General features: G+C 63.2%; 1 protein-coding gene across 2 annotated transcripts in view; it reads right to left on the bottom strand.

Moving 5' to 3' along the window:
* LDLRAD2 (low density lipoprotein receptor class A domain containing 2) overlaps window positions 1-16,890 on the bottom strand; it is a 171,601-nt gene that overhangs the window by 30,067 nt on the left and 124,644 nt on the right. For both annotated transcript variants that reach the window (XM_069741880.1, XM_069741879.1), the window contains exons 2-3: window positions 13,387-13,839; window positions 13,112-13,288 (exon numbers count right to left, since the gene is read on the bottom strand). In XM_069741880.1, coding sequence (XP_069597981.1) covers window positions 13,112-13,288; window positions 13,387-13,839 — 630 coding nt within the window. The remainder of the gene's footprint in view (window positions 1-13,111; window positions 13,289-13,386; window positions 13,840-16,890) is intronic.

Here is a 16,890-nt window from a genome sequence, read left to right on the forward strand (position 1 = left end):
ATCTTGCCCCTGAGAGAGAGCCAATAAAGCTTTTTCAGCCTGAATCTCTAGGTTAGGTTCCTCATAGAGCAAACCCAATGCCAGAAAAAACGCATCCACATTGAGCAACGCAGGATCCCCTGGTGCCAATGCAAATGCCCAATTCTGAGGGTCACCCCGCAGGAAAGATATAACAATCTTGACTTGCTGAGCAGGGTCTCCAGAGGAGCGAGATTTCAAAGAAAGAAACAACTTGCAATTGTTCCTAAAATTCAGAAAACTAGACCTATCTCCAGAAAAAAACTCTGGGATAGGAATTCTAGGTTCAGACATAGGAGCATGTACAACAAAATCTTGTATATTTTGAACCTTAGCAGCAAGATTATTCAGGCTGGAAGCCAAACTCTGGACGTCCATGATAAACAGCTGAGGTCAGAGCCATTCAAGGATTAAGAGGAGGTAAGACGCAGCCAGGCTGCAATTAAGGCTAGGCAGCAAACTCTGAGGGGAAAAAAAAAAAAAAAAAACTTCCTCAGACTACTTTTCCTCCTACTTCAGCCAATACGATTACCACTTTTTGGCCGGCTATACTGTCATGATCCCAATGGCAGGGGATCACAAAAGGACAAGCACAAAAAACAAAACAAGCTCTAGGGTGATGGAACCTGAGCTGACCGCGATCCTGAACCTCAACACACAACTAGCTGTAGCCGGGGAACGTGCCTACGATGATTCCTAGACGTCTCGCGCCAGCCGAAGAACTAACTTTCCCTATTAGAAGAAACACAGACCTCTCTTGCCTCCAGAGAAACACCCCACAGGAATAGCAGCCCCCCACATGTAATGACGGTGAAATGAGAGGAAAGCACATACGTAGTTATGAAAACAGATTCAGCAAAATGAGGCCCGCTAAAGCTAGATAGCAGAGGATACAAAAGTGAACTGCGCGGTCAGCGAAAAACCCTACAAAAAAACCATCCTGAAATTACTTGAACTCATGTGCCAACTCATGGAACATGAGGAGTAATATCAGCCCACTAGAGCAACCAGCAGCAAGGAATCACATATCTGCAAGCTGGATTAAGACAAAAATTAAGCAAAACGTGGAACAGGAAAATCAAAAACTTAGCTTGTCCTGAAGATGACAGAAGCGGGAAGCAGAGGAAACAAGACACACTGATTACATTGATAGCCGGCGAGGAAATGACAAGAAAGCCAGGTTAAATAGGAAACTCCCATATCCTGATAGAACAGGTGGACACCAGAGACCGCAGAGAACACAAGTCACCCAGTACCATCTGTAACCACCAGAGGGAGCCCAAAAACAGAATCCAGAACAGGACCCCCGTCCTTCCTCCCCAGACCCCGGCTGGTCAGAGCAGAGATATGAGGGACTCCCGTCCTTCCACAGACCCCGGCTGGTCAGAGCAAAGACATGAGGGACCCCCGTCCTTCCCCAGACCCCGGCTGGTCAGGCAGAGATATGAGGGACCCCCGTCCTTCCTCAGACCCCAGCTGGTCAGAGCAGAGATATGAGGGACCCCCGTCCTTCCTCCCCAGACCCCGGATGGTCAGAGCAGAGATATGAGGGACCCCCGTCCTTCCTCTCCAGACCCCGGCTGGTCAGAGCAGAGATATGAGGGACCCCCGTCCGTCCTCCCCAGACCCCGGCTGGTCAGAGCAAAGACATGAGGGACCCCCGTCCTTCCCAGACCCCGGCTGGTCAGAGCAGAGATATGAGGGACCCCCGTCCTTCCTCTCCAGAGCACGGTTGGTCAGAGTACAGACCTGAGGGACCCCCGTCCTTCCTCTCCAGAGCACGGCTGGTCAGAGTACAGACCTGAGGGACCCCCGTCCTTCCTCCCCAGACCCCGGCTGGTCAGAGCAGAGACATGAGAGACCCCCGTCCTTCCTCAGACCCCAGCTGGTCAGAGCAGAGATATGAGGGACCCCCGTCCTTCCTCCCCAGACCCCGGCTGGTCAGAGCAGAGATATGAGGGACCCCCGTCCTTCCTCCCCAGACCCCGGCTGGTCAGAGCAAAGACATGAGGGACCCCCGTCCTTCCTCCCCAGACCCCGGCTGGTCAGAGCAGAGATATGAGGGACCCCCGTCCTTCCTCTCCAGACCCTGGCTGGTCAGAGCAGAGATATGAGGGACCCCCGTCCTTCCTCCCCAGACCCCGGCTGGTCAGAGCAGAGACATGAGTGACCCCTGTCCTTCCTCCCCAGACCCCGGTTGGTCAGAGCAGAGACATGAGAGACCCCCATCCTTCCTCCCCAGACCCCGGCTGGTCAGAGTACAGACCTGAGGGACCCCATCCTTCCTCCCCAGACCCCGGCTGGTCAGAGCAGAGACATGAGGGACCCCCGTCCTTCCTCTCCAGACCCCGGCTGGTCAGAGCAGAGATATGAGGGACCCCCGTCCTTCCTCCCCAGACCCCGGCTGGTCAGAGTACAGACCTGAGGGACCCCATCCTTCCTCCCCAGACCCTGGCTGGTCAGAGCAGAGATATGAGGGACCCTCGTCCTTCCTCCCCAGACCCCGGCTGGTCAGAGCAGAGATATGAGGGACCCCAGTCCTTCCTCCCCAGACCCCGGCTGGTCAGAGCAGAGACATGAGGGACCCCCGTCCTTCCTCCCCAGACCCCGGCTGGTCAGAGTAGAGATATGAGGGACCCCCGTCCTTCCTCCTCAGACCCCGGCTGGTCAGAGCAGAGATATGAGGGACCCTCGTTCTTCCTCAGACCCTGGCTGGTCAGAGCAGAGACATGAGGGACCCCCGTTCTTCCTCAGACCCTGGCTGGTCAGAGCAGAGATATGAGGGACCCCCATCCTTCCTCCCCAGACCCTAGCTGGTCAGAGCAGAGACATGAGGGACCCCCGTCCTTCCTCTCCAGAGCACGGCTGGTCAGAGCAGAGACATGAGGGACCCCCGTCCTTCCTCCCCAGACCCCGGCTGGTCAGAGTACAGACCTGAGGGACCCCATCCTTCCTCCCCAGACCCTGGCTGGTCAGAGTACAGACCTGAGGGACCCCATCCTTCCTCCCCAGACCCTGGCAGGTCAGAGCAGAGACATGAGGGACCCCCGTCCTTCCTCCCCAGACCTCGGCTGGTCAGAGTAGAGATATGAGGGACCCCCGTCCTTCCTCCCCAGACCCCGGCTGGTCAGAGCAGAGATATGAGGGACCCCCGTCCTTCCTCCCCAGACCCCGGCTGGTCAGAGCAGAGATATGAGGGACCCCCGTTCTTCCTCCCCAGACCCTGGCTGGTCAGAGCAGAGACATGAGGGACCCCCGTCCTTCCTCCCCAGACCCCGGCTGGTCAGAGCAGAGATATGAGGGACCCCCGTCCTTCCCCCCCAGACCCCGGCTGGTCAGAGCAGAGACATGAGAGACCCCCGTCCTTCCTCAGACCCCAGCTGGTCAGAGCAGAGACATGAGGGACCCCCGTCCTTCCTCCCCAGACCGCGGCTGGTCAGAGCAGAGATATGAGGGACCCCCATCCTTCCTCCCCAGACCCCGGCTGGTCAGAGCAGAGATATGAGGGACCCCCGTCCTTCCTCCCCAGACCCCGGCTGGTCAGAGCAGAGATATGAGGGACTCCCATCCTTCCTCCCCAGACCCCGGCTGGTCAGAGCAGAGATATGAGGGACCCGCGTCCGTCCTCCCCAGACCCCGGCTGGTCAGAGCAGAGACATGAGAGACCCCCGTCTTTCCTCAGACCCCAGCTGGTCAGAGCAGAGATATGAGGGACCCCCGTCCTTCCTCTCCAGACCCCGGCTGGTCAGAGCAGAGATATGAGGGACCCCCGTCCTTCCTCCCCAGACCCCGGTTGGTCAGAGCAGAGATATGAGGGACCCCCGTCCTTCCTCCCCAGACCCCGGCTGGTCAGAGCAGAGACATGAGGTACCCCCATCCTTCCTACCCAGACCCCGGTTGGTCAGAGCAGAGATATGAGGGACCCCCGTCCTTCCTCCTCAGACCCTGGCTGGTCAGAGCAGAGATATGAGGGACCCCCGTCCTTCCTCCTCAGACCCCGGTTGGTCAGAGCAGAGATATGAGGGACCCCCGTCCTTCCTCCCCAGACCCCGGCTGGTCAGAGCAGAGACATGAGGGACCCCCGTCCTTCCTCCCCAGACCCCGGCTGGTCAGAGCAGAGATATGAGGGACCCCCGTCCTTCCTCCCCAGACCCCGGCTGGTCAGAGCAGAGACATGAGAGACCCCCGTCCTTCCTCCCCAGACCCCAGCTGGTCAGAGCAGAGATATGAGGGACCCCCGTCCTTCCTCCCCAGACCCCGGCTGGTCAGAGCAGAGACATGAGGGACCCCCGTCCTTCCTCCCCAGACCCCGGCTGGTCAGAGCAGAGATATGAGGGACCCCCGTCCTTCCTCCCCAGACCCCGGCTGGTCAGAGCAGAGACATGAGAGACCCCCGTCCTTCCTCAGACCCCAGCTGGTCAGAGCAGAGATATGACGGACCCCCGTCCTTCCTCCCCAGACCCCGGCTGGTCAGAGCAGAGACATGAGGGACCCCCGTCCTTCCTCCCCAGACCCCGGCTGGTCAGAGCAGAGACATGAGGGACCCCCGTCCTTCCTCCCCAGACCCCGGCTGGTCAGAGCAGAGACATGAAAGACCCCCGTCCTTCCTCCCCAGACCCCGGCTGGTCAGAGCAAAGACATGAGGGACCCCCGTCCTTCCTCCCCAGAACCCGGCTGGTCAGAGCAGAGACATGAGGGACCCCCGTCCTTCCTCTCCAGACCCCGGCTGGTCAGAGCAGAGACATGAGGGACCCCCGTCCTTCCTCCCCAGACCCCGGCTGGTCAGAGCAGAGACATGAGGGACCCCCGTCCTTCCTCCCCAGACCCCGGCTGGTCAGAGCAGAGACATGAGGGACCCCCGTCCTTCCTCTCCAGACCCTGGCTGGTCAGAGCAGAGACATGAGGGACCCCCGTCCTTCCTCCCCAGACCGCGGCTGGTCAGAGCAGAGACATGAGAGACCCCCGTCCTTCCTCCCCAGACCCCGGCTGGTCAGAGCAGAGATATGAGGGACCCCCATCCTTCCTCCTCAGACCCTGGCTGGTCAGAGTAGAGATATGAGGGACCCCCGTCCTTCCTCCCCAGACCCCGGCTGGTCAGAGCAGAGACATGAGAGACCCCCATCCTTCCTCCCCAGACCCCGGCTGGTCAGAGCAGAGACATGAGGGACCCCCGTCCTTCCTCCCCAGACCCCGGCTGGTCAGAGCAGAGACATGAGAGACCCCCGTCCTTCCTCAGACCCCAGCTGGTCAGAGCAGAGATATGAGGGACCCCCGTCCTTCCTCTCCAGACCCCGGCTGGTCAGAGCAGAGATATGAGGGACCCCCGTCCTTCCTCCCCAGACCCCGGTTGGTCAGAGCAGAGATATGAGGGACCCCCGTCCTTCCTCCCCAGACCCCGGCTGGTCAGAGCAAAGACATGAGGGACCCCCGTCCTTCCTCCCCAGACCCCGGCTGGTCAGAGCAAAGACATGAGGGACCCCCGTCCTTCCTCCCCAGACCCCGGCTGGTCAGAGCAGAGACATGAGGGACCCCGTCCTTCCTCCTCAGACCCCGGTTGGTCAGAGCAGAGACATGAGGGACCCCGTCCTTCCTCTCCAGACCCCGGCTGGTCAGAGCAGAGATATGAGGGACCCCCGTCCTTCCTCCCCAGACCCCGGCTGGTCAGAGCAGAGACATGAGGGACCCCCGTCCTTCCTCCCCAGACCCCGGCTGGTCAGAGCAGAGATATGAGGGACCCCCGTCCTTCCTCCCCAGACCCCGGCTGGTCAGAGCAGAGACATGAGAGACCCCCGTCCTTCCTCCCCAGACCCCAGCTGGTCAGAGCAGAGATATGAGGGACCCCCGTCCTTCCTCTCCAGACCCCGGCTGGTCAGAGCAGAGATATGAGGGACCCCGTCCTTCCTCAGACCCCAGCTGGTCAGAGCAGAGACATGAGGGACCCCCGTCCTTCCTCCCCAGACCCCGGCTGGTCAGAGCAGAGACATGAGGGACCCCCGTCCTTCCTCCTCAGACCCTGGCTGGTCAGAGCAGAGACATGAAAGACCCCCGTCCTTCCTCCCCAGACCCCGGCTGGTCAGAGCAGAGACATGAGAGACCCCCGTCCTTCCTCCCCAGACCCCGGCTGGTCAGAGCAAAGACATGAGGGACCCCCGTCCTTCCTCCCCAGACCCCGGCTGGTCAGAGCAGAGACATGAGGGACCCCCATCCTTCCTCCCCAGACCCCGGCTGGTCAGAGCAGAGATATGAGGGACCCCCGTCCTTCCTCCCCAGACCCCGGCTGGTCAGAGCAGAGACATGAGAGACCCCCGTCCTTCCTCCCCAGACCCCAGCTGGTCAGAGCAGAGATATGAGGGACCCCCGTCCTTCCTCTCCAGACCCCGGCTGGTCAGAGCAGAGATATGAGGGACCCCGTCCTTCCTCCCCAGACCCCGGCTGGTCAGAGCAGAGACATGAGAGACCCCCGTCCTTCCTCAGACCCCAGCTGGTCAGAGCAGAGATATGAGGGACCCCCGTCCTTCCTCCCCAGACCGCGGCTGGTCAGAGCAGAGACATGAGGGACCCCCGTCCTTCCTCCCCAGACCCCGGCTGGTCAGAGCAGAGACATGAGGGACCCCCGTCCTTCCTCCTCAGACCCCGGCTGGTCAGAGCAGAGACATGAAAGACCCCCGTCCTTCCTCCCCAGACCCCGGCTGGTCAGAGCAGAGACATGAGAGACCCCCGTCCTTCCTCCCCAGACCCCGGCTGGTCAGAGCAAAGACATGAGGGACCCCCGTCCTTCCTCCCCAGACCCCGGCTGGTCAGAGCAGAGATATGAGGGACCCCCGTCCTTCCTCTCCAGACCCCGGCTGGTCAGAGCAGAGATATGAGGGACCCCCGTCCTTCCCCCTCAGACCCCGGCTGGTCAGAGCAGAGATATGAGGGACCCCCGTCCTTCCTCCCCAGACCCCGGCTGGTCAGAGCAGAGACATGAGGGACCCCCATCCTTCCTCCCCAGACCCCGGCTGGTCAGAGCAGAGATATGAGGGACCCCCGTCCTTCCTCTCCAGACCCCGGCTGGTCAGAGCAGAGATATGAGGGACCCCCGTCCTTCCCCCTCAGACCCCGGCTGGTCAGAGCAGAGACATGAGGGACCCCCGTCCTTCCTCCCCAGACCCCGGCTGGTCAGAGCAGAGACATGAGGGACCCCCGTCCTTCCTCCCCAGACCCCAGCTGGTCAGAGCAGAGACATGAGGGACCCCCGTCCTTCCTCCCCAGACCCCGGCTGGTCAGAGCAGAGATATGAGGGACCCCCGTCCTTCCTCCCCAGACCCCGGCTGGTCAGAGCAGAGATATGAGGGACCCCCGTCCTTCCTCCCCAGACCCCGGCTGGTCAGAGCAGAGACATGAGGGACCCCCGTCCTTCCTCCCCAGACCCCGGCTGGTCAGAGCAGAGACATGAGGGACCCCCGTCCTTCCTCCCCAGACCCCGGCTGGTCAGAGCAGAGATATGAGGGACCCCCGTCCTTCCTCCCCAGACCCCGGCTGGTCAGAGCAGAGATATGAGGGACCCCCGTCCTTCCTCCCCAGACCCCGGCTGGTCAGAGCAGAGATATGAGGGACCCCCGTCCTTCCTCCCCAGACCCTGGCTGGTCAGAGCAGAGACATGAGGGACCCCCGTCCTTCCTCCCCAGACCCTGGCTGGTCAGAGCAGAGACATGAGGGACCCCCGTCCTTCCTCTCCAGACCCTGGCTGGTCAGAGCAGAGATATGAGGGACCCCCGTCCTTCCTCCCCAGACCCCGGCTGGTCAGAGCAGAGACATGAGGGACCCCCGTCCTTCCTCTCCAGACCCTGGCTGGTCAGAGCAGAGATATGAGGGACCCCCGTCCTTCCTCCCCAGACCCCGGCTGGTCAGAGCAGAGATATGAGGGACCCCCGTCCTTCCTCTCCAGACCCCGGCTGGTCAGAGCAGAGATATCAGGGACCCCCGTCCTTCCTCTCCAGACCCCGGCTGGTCAGAGCAGAGATATGAGGGACCCCCGTCCTTCCTCCCCAGACCCCGGCTGGTCAGAGCAGAGATATGAGGGACCCCCGTCCTTCCCCCTCAGACCCTGGCTGGTCAGAGCAGAGATATGAGGGACCCCCGTCCTTCCTCCCCAGACCCCGGCTGGTCAGAGCAGAGATATGAGGGACCCCCGTCCTTCCTCCCCAGACCCCGGCTGGTCAGAGCAGAGACATGAGGGACCCCCGTCCTTCCTCCCCAGACCCCGGCTGGTCAGAGCAGAGACATGAGGGACCCCCGTCCTTCCTCCCCAGACCCCGGCTGGTCAGAGCAGAGACATGAGGGACCCCCGTCCTTCCTCAGACCCCGGCTGGTCAGAGTAGAGACATGAGGGACCCCCGTCCTTCCTCAGACCCCAGCTGGTCAGAGCAGAGATATGAGGGACCCCCGTCCTTCCTCCCCAGACCCCGGCTGGTCAGAGCAGAGACATGAGGGACCCCCGTCCTTCCTCAGACCCCGGCTGGTCAGAGAAGAGATATGAGGGACCCCCGTCCTTCCTCCCCAGACCCCGGCTGGTCAGAGCAGAGACATGAGGGACCCCCGTCCTTCCTCAGACCCCAGCTGGTCAGAGCAGAGATATGAGGGACCCCCGTCCTTCCTCCCCAGACCGCGGCTGGTCAGAGCAGAGACATGAGGGACCCCCGTCCTTCCTCCCCAGACCCCGGCTGGTCAGAGCAGAGATATGAGGGACCCCCGTCCTTCCTCCCCAGACCCCGGCTGGTCAGAGCAGAGATATGAGGGACCCCCGTCCTTCCTCCCCAGACCCCGGCTGGTCAGAGCAGAGATATGAGGGACCCCCGTCCTTCCTCCCCAGACCCCGGCTGGTCAGAGCAGAGACATGAGGGACCCCCGTCCTTCCTCCCCAGACCCCGGCTGGTCAGAGCAGAGACATGAGGGACCCCCGTCCTTCCTCCCCAGACCCCGGCTGGTCAGAGCAGAGATATGAGGGACCCCCGTCCTTCCTCCCCAGACCCCGGCTGGTCAGAGCAGAGACATGAGGGACCCCCGTCCTTCCTCCCCAGACCCCAGCTGGTCAGAGCAGAGATATGAGGGACCCCCGTCCTTCCTCCCCAGACCCCGGCTGGTCAGAGCAGAGACATGAGAGACCCCCGTCCTTCCTCAGACCCCAGCTGGTCAGAGCAGAGATATGAGGGACCCCCGTCCTTCCTCCCCAGACCCCGGCTGGTCAGAGCAGAGCTATGAGGGACCCCCGTCCTTCGTCCCCAGACCCCGGCTGGTCAGAGCAGAGATATGAGGGACCCCCGTCCTTCCTCCCCAGACCGCGGCTGGTCAGAGTAGAGATATGAGGGACCCCCGTCCTTCCTCCCCAGACCCCGGCTGGTCAGAGTAGAGATATGAGGGACCCCCATCCTTCCTCCCCAGACCCCGGCTGGTCAGAGCAGAGATATGAGGGACCCCCGTCCTTCCTCCCCAGACCCCGGCTGGTCAGAGCAGAGATATGAGGGACCCCCGTCCTTCCTCCCCAGACCGCGGCTGGTCAGAGTAGAGATATGAGGGACCCCCGTCCTTCCTCCCCAGACCCCGGCTGGTCAGAGTAGAGATATGAGGGACCCCCATCCTTCCTCCCCAGACCCTGGCTGGTCAGAGCAGAGATATGAGGGACCCCCGTCCTTCCTCCCCAGACCCCGGCTGGTCAGAGTAGAGATATGAGGGACCCCCATCCTTCCTCCCCAGACCCCGGCTGGTCAGAGCAGAGATATGAGGGACCCCCGTCCTTCCTCCCCAGACCCCGGCTGGTCAGAGCAGAGACATGAGGGACCCCCGTCCTTCCTCCCCAGACCCCGGCTGGTCAGAGCAGAGATATGAGGGACCCCCGTCCTTCCTCCCCAGACCCTGGCTGGTCAGAGCAGAGATATGAGGGACCCCCGTCCTTCCTCCCCAGACCCTGGCTGGTCAGAGCAGAGACATGAGGGACCCCCGTCCTTCCTCCCCAGACCCCGGCTGGTCAGAGCAGAGACATGAGGGACCCCCGTCCTTCCTCCCCAGACCCCGGCTGGTCAGAGCAGAGACATGAGGGACCCCCGTCCTTCCTCCCCAGACCCCGGCTGGTCAGAGCAGAGATATGAGGGACCCCCGTCCTTCCTCCCCAGACCCCGGCTGGTCAGAGCAGAGATATGAGGGACCCCCGTCCTTCCTCCCCAGACCCCGGCTGGTCAGAGCAGAGATATGAGGGACCCCCGTCCTTCCTCTCCAGACCCTGGCTGGTCAGAGCAGAGATATGAGGGACCCCCGTCCTTCCTCCTCAGACCCTGGCTGGTCAGAGCAGAGACATGAGGGACCCCCGTCCTTCCTCCCCAGACCCCGGCTGGTCAGAGCAGAGACATGAGGGACCCCCGTCCTTCCTCCCCAGACCCCGGCTGGTCAGAGCAGAGACATGAGGGACCCCCGTCCTTCCTCCTCAGACCCTGGCTGGTCAGAGCAGAGACATGAGGGACCCCCGTCCTTCCTCCTCAGACCCTGGCTGGTCAGAGCAGAGACATGAGGGACCCCCGTCCTTCCTTCTCAGACCCCGGTTGGTCAGAGCAGAGCTATGAGGGACCCCCGTCCTTCCTCCCCAGACCCCGGTTGGTCAGAGCAGAGACATGAGGGACCCCCGTCCTTCCTCCTCAGACCCTGGCTGGTCAGAGCAGAGACATGAGGGACCCCCGTCCTTCCTCCTCAGACCCTGGCTGGTCAGAGCAGAGACATGAGGGACCCCCGTCCTTCCTTCTCAGACCCCGGTTGGTCAGAGCAGAGCTATGAGGGACCCCCGTCCTTCCTCCCCAGACCCTGGCTGGTCAGAGTAGAGATATGAGGGACCCCCGTCCTTCCTCCCCAGACCCCGGTTGGTCAGAGCAGAGACATGAGAGACCCCGTCCTTCCTCCCCAGACCCCGGCTGGTCAGAGCAGAGACATGAGGGACCCCCGTCCTTCCTCCCCAGACCCCGGCTGGTCAGAGTAGAGATATGAGGGACCCCCGTCCTTCCTCCCCAGACCCCGGCTGGTCAGAGCAGAGATATGAGGGACCCCCGTCCTTCCTCCCCAGACCCCGGCTGGTCAGAGTACAGACCTGAGGGACCCCCATCCTTCCTCCCCAGACCCCGGCTGGTCAGAGCAGAGCTATGAGGGACCCCCGTCCTTCCTCCCCAGACCCCGGTTGGTCAGAGCAGAGCTATGAGGGACCCCCGTCCTTCCTCCCCAGACCCCGGTTGGTCAGAGCAGAGACATGAGGGACCCCCGGCCTTCCTCCTCAGACCCTGGCTGGTCAGAGCAGAGATATGAGGGACCCCCGTCCTTCCTCCCCAGACCTCGGCTGGTCAGAGCAGAGACCTGAGGGACCCCCGTCCTTCCTCCTCAGACCCCGGCTGGTCAGAGCAGAGACATGAGGGACCCCCGTCCTTCCTCCCCAGACCCCGGTTGGTCAGAGCAGAGACATGAGGGACCCCCGTCCTTCCTCCCCAGACCCCGGCTGGTCAGAGTAGAGATATGAGGGACCCCCGTCCTTCCTCCTCAGACCCCGGCTGGTCAGAGCAGAGACATGAGGGACCCCCGTCCTTCCTCCCCAGACCCCGGCTGGTCAGAGCAGAGACATGAGGGACCCCCGTCCTTCCTCCTCAGACCCTGGCTGGTCAGAGTAGAGATATGAGGGACCCCCGTCCTTCCTCCCCAGACCCTGGCTGGTCAGAGCAGAGACATGAGGGACCCCCGTCCTTCCTCCTCAGACCCTGGCTGGTCAGAGTAGAGATATGAGGGACCCTCGTCCTTCCTCCCCAGACCCCGGCTGGTCAGAGTAGAGATATGAGGGACCCCCGTCCTTCCTCCTCAGACCCTGGCTGGTCAGAGCAGAGACATGAGGGACCCCCGTCCTTCCTCCTCAGACCCTGGCTGGTCAGAGTAGAGATATGAGGGACCCCCGTCCTTCCTCCTCAGACCCTGGCTGGTCAGAGCAGAGACATGAGGGACCCCCGTCCTTCCTCCCCAGACCCCGGCTGGTCAGAGCAGAGACATGAGGGACCCCCGTCCTTCCTCCCCAGACCCCGGCTGGTCAGAGCAGAGACATGAGGGACCCCCGTCCTTCCTCCCCAGACCCCGGCTGGTCAGAGTAGAGATATGAGGGACCCCCGTCCTTCCTCCCCAGACCCCGGTTGGTCAGAGCAGAGACATGAGGGACCCCCGTCCTTCCTCCCCAGACCCCGGCTGGTCAGAGTAGAGATATGAGGGACCCTCGTCCTTCCCCCTCAGACCCTGGCTGGTCAGAGCAGAGACATGAGGGACCCCCGTCCTTCCCCCTCAGACCCCGGTTGGTCAGAGTACAGACCTGAGGGACCCCCGTCCCTCTCCAGAGCACGGCTGGTCAGAGCAGAGACATGAGGGACCCCCGTCCTTCCTCCTCAGACCCCGGCTGGTCAGAGTACAGACCTGAGGGACCCCCGTCCCTCTCCAGAGCACGGCTGGTCAGAGTACAGACCTGAGGGACCCCCGTCCTTCCTCCCCAGACCCCGGTTGGTCAGAGTACAGACATGAGGGACCCCCGTCCTTCCTCCCCAGACCCCGGTTGGTCAGAGTACAGACCTGAGGGACCCCCGTCCCTCTCCAGAGCACGGCTGGTCAGAGTACAGACCTGAGGGACCCCCGTCCCTCTCCAGAGCACGGCTGGTCAGAGTACAGACCTGAGGGACCCCCGTCCCTCCCCAGACCCCGGTTGGTCAGAGTAGAGATATGAGGGACCCCCGTCCTTCCTCCTCAGACCCTGGCTGGTCAGAGTAGAGATATGAGGGACCCCCGTCCTTCCTCCCCAGACCCCGGTTGGTCAGAGTACAGACCTGAGGGACCCCCGTCCTTCCTCCCCAGACCCCGGCTGGTCAGAGTAGAGATATGAGGGACCCCCGTCCTTCCTCCCCAGACCCCGGTTGGTCAGAGTACAGACCTGAGGGACCCCCGTCCCTCTCCAGAGCACGGCTGGTCAGAGTACAGACCTGAGGGACCCCCGTCCTTCCTCCTCAGACCCGGTAGTGTACCACCACTGATCCCTCCAATCAGACAGAGCGCTCACCTGGGCCGCCGCTTCTTCTGTCCGTGGAGACGCAGTTGGCTGGGGGTCCGCTGGCCTGATCGCTGCCGTCTCCACAGTTATCGATGCCGTGCGGGTCACACACCAGGCTGTCTGGGACACATTTACCATTGTGGCAGGAGAAGTACGGCTCCGACCAGCACTCCGAGGCGTTGAAGCCTAGAAAACACCAAAACGTTAGCGGTGTGACTGCGGCCATGTCACCGGCGCTCCTGGGGTCATGTCACCAAGGAGGAACCTGTGACGACTGTACTCACCTACTCGGAAAGAGGTGAAGTCCCCCACAAAGTCCACTCTGGGCTGCTGCCCGCGGGTCACCAGGCGCAGGGTCAGGTGGGCTCCGGTGGACAGGACGGGCCTGGGGATCGTTTTACCACAGAGTGGGAAGCCCAACGGCTCTGCATGGAGGCCTCTGCCGTCGTAGAACTGGACGTAGGAACCGGCGTTACAGGGGTCACTGCGAGCTCCTGGAGGCCGCGGGGTGTCCTGGGAGGGTGAAGCGCGGGCGCTGCCATTGGACATGCGCAGGAGGCTGTACACCAGGAAGAAGCGGAACTGGAACTGGACCTTGTCCTTCAGGGCGGCCGCCCGCATGGTCACGTGGCAGTCGGTGCCCGTAGCCACAAAGTAGTACTTCCGGGAGTCGGCGTGTGAGCGGACGATCATCCCATCTCCCCCGACGGTCTGTCCGCAGAAGTCCACCATGCTGACTGCAGAGGGACAGGACGCAGCGGTTATCACATGTGTATGACGGCAGAGCGCGCCCCCGGACCACCCTCACACCCAGGCTCCGACCGGCGGCTTCTGTCTGCAGGTTGTCACGCCAGAGTCATAGAGAAAGCATGGCGGTTCCTGCACAATCCGCGCCGCAGCAACCGGCCCAGCACTGGCACACTGTAACAGACCCCGCAGCTGTGCAGGACGAGTCTCTGAGGAAGAGGCCGAGGGACGTGTGCCGCCGCCATGACGGGTGAACAACCAAGCCATGTGCAGCGCGCCATCAGGCAGGTGACGCCTCGCCCTTTACCCCAGCTTCATCGCGGCCTCCGGAGCATTTCCAGCCTCGGTCTCTGGGCGGCCGCGAATCTGGGGAGAAAAAAGGCCGAAGTGTAGAAACCACGAAGCCCAACAATGGAGGAGAGGAGCCGGACGCTGGAAGCAAGGAGCTGGACGCTGGAAGCGAGGAGCCGGATGCTGGAAGCGAGGACCCGGACGCTGGAAGCGAGGAGCCGGACGCTGGAAGCGAGGAGCCGGACGCTGGAAGCGAGGAGCCGGACGCTGGAAGCAAGGAGCTGGACGCTGGAAGCGAGGAGCCAGACGCTGGAGGAGAGGAGCCGGACGCTGGAAGCGAGGAGCCGGATGCTGGAAGCGAGGACCCGGACGCTGGAAGCGAGGAGCCGGACGCTGGAAGCGAGGAACTAGACGCTGGAGGAGAGAAGCCGGACGCTGGAAGCGAGGAGCTGGACGCTGGAAGCGAGGAACTAGACGCTGGAGGAGAGAAGCCGGACGCTGGAAGCGAGGACCCGGACGCTGGAAGCGAGGAGCCGGACGCTGGAAGCGAGGAACTAGACGCTGGAGGAGAGAAGCCGGACGCTGGAAGCGAGGAGCCGGACGCTGGAAGCGAGGAACTAGACGCTGGAGGAGAGAAGCCGGACGCTGGAAGCGAGGAGCCGGACGCTGGAAGCGAGGAGCCGGACGCTGGAAGCGAGGAGCCGGACGCTGGAAGCGAGGAGCCAGACGCTGGAAGCGAGGAGCCAGACGCTGGAAGCGAGGAGCCAGACGCTGGAAGCGAGGAGCCAGACGCTGGAGGAGAGGAGCCGGACGCTGGAAGCGAGGAGCCGGACGCTGGAAGCGAGGACCCGGACGCTGGAAGCGAGGAGCCGGATGCTGGAAGCGAGGACCCGGACGCTGGAAGCGAGGAGCCGGACGCTGGAAGCGAGGAGCCGGACGCTGGAAGCGAGGAGCTGGACGCTGGAAGCGAGGAGCCGGACGCTGGAGGAGAGGAGCCGGACGCTGGAAGCGAGGAGCCGGATGCTGGAAGCGAGGACCCGGACGCTGGAAGCGAGGAGCCGGACGCTGGAAGCGAGGAACCAGACGCTGGAGGAGAGGAGCCGGACGCTGGAAGCAAGGAGCCGGACGCTGGAAGCAAGGAGCTGGACGCTGGAAGCGAGGAACTAGACGCTGGAGGAGAGAAGCCGGACGCTGGAAGCGAGGAGCCGGACGCTGGAAGCAAGGAGCTGGAGGAGGAGAGCCGGAAGCTGGAAGCGAGGAGCTGGAAGCAAGGAGCTGGACGCTGGAAGCGAGGAGCCGGACACTGGAAGCGAGGAGCCGGACGCTGGAAGCGAGGAGCCGGACGCTGGAAGCAAGGAGCTGGAGGAGAGCCGGAAGCTGGAAGCGAGGAGCTGGAAGCGAGGAGCTGGACGCTGGAAGCGAGGAGCCGGACGCTGGAGGAGAGGAGCCGGACGCTGGAAGCGAGGAGCCGGACACTGGAAGCGAGGAACTAGACGCTGGAGGAGAGAAGCCGGACGCTGGAAGCGAGGAGCCGGACGCTGGAAGCAAGGAGCTGGACGCTGGAAGCGAGGAACTAGACGCTGGAGGAGAGAAGCCGGACGCTGGAAGCGAGGAGCCGGACGCTGGAGGAGAGGAGCCGGACACTGGAAGCGAGGAGCCGGACGCTGGAAGCGAGGAGCCGGACGCTGGAAGCGAGGAACTAGACGCTGGAGGAGAGAAGCCGGACGCTGGAAGCGAGGAGCCGGACGCTGGAAGCAAGGAGCTGGACGCTGGAAGCGAGGAACTAGACGCTGGAGGAGAGGAGCCGGACGCTGGAAGCAAGGAGCCGGACGCTGGAAGCAAGGAGCTGGACGCTGGAAGCGAGGAACTAGACGCTGGAGGAGAGAAGCCGGACGCTGGAAGCGAGGAGCCGGACGCTGGAAGCGAGGAGCCGGACGCTGGAAGCGAGGAGCCGGACGCTGGAAGCGAGGACCCCGACGCTGGAAGCGAGGAGCCGGACGCTGGAAGCGAGGAGCCGGACGCTGGAAGCGAGGAGCCGGACGCTGGAAGCAAGGAGCTGGAGGAGGAGAGCCGGAAGCTGGAAGCGAGGAGCTGGAAGCAAGGAGCTGGACGCTGGAAGCGAGGAACTAGACGCTGGAGGAGAGAAGCCGGACGCTGGAAGCGAGGAGCCGGACGCTGGAAGCGAGGAGCCGGACGCTGGAAGCGAGGAGCCGGACGCTGGAAGCGAGGAGCCGGACGCTGGAAGCGAGGAGCTGGACGCTGGAAGCGAGGAGCCGGATGCTGGAAGCGAGGACCCGGACGCTGGAAGCGAGGAGCCGAACGCTGGAAGCGAGGAGCTGGACGCTGGAAGCAAGGAGCTGGACGCTGGAAGCGAGGAACTAGACGCTGGAAGCGAGGAGCTGGACGCTGGAAGCGAGGAACTAGACGCTGGAAGCGAGGAGCCGGACGCTGGAAGCGAGGAGCCGGACGCTGGAAGCGAGGACCCGGACGCTGGAAGCGAGGACCCGGACGCTGGAAGCGAGGAGCCGGACGCTGGAAGCGAGGAGCCGGACGCTGGAAGCGAGGAACTAGACGCTGGAAGCGAGGAGCCAGACGCTGGAAGCGAGGACCCGGACGCTGGAAGCGAGGAACTAGACGCTGGAGGAGAGGAGCCGGACGCTGGAAGCAAGGAGCCGGACGCTGGAAGCGAGGAGCTGGACGCTGGAAGCGAGGAACTAGACGCTGGAGGAGAGAAGCCGGACGCTGGAAGC

This window comes from Ranitomeya imitator, chromosome 10 (assembly GCF_032444005.1).
Source record: "Ranitomeya imitator isolate aRanImi1 chromosome 10, aRanImi1.pri, whole genome shotgun sequence".
In the NCBI taxonomy this organism is placed as follows: domain Eukaryota; kingdom Metazoa; phylum Chordata; class Amphibia; order Anura; family Dendrobatidae; genus Ranitomeya; species Ranitomeya imitator.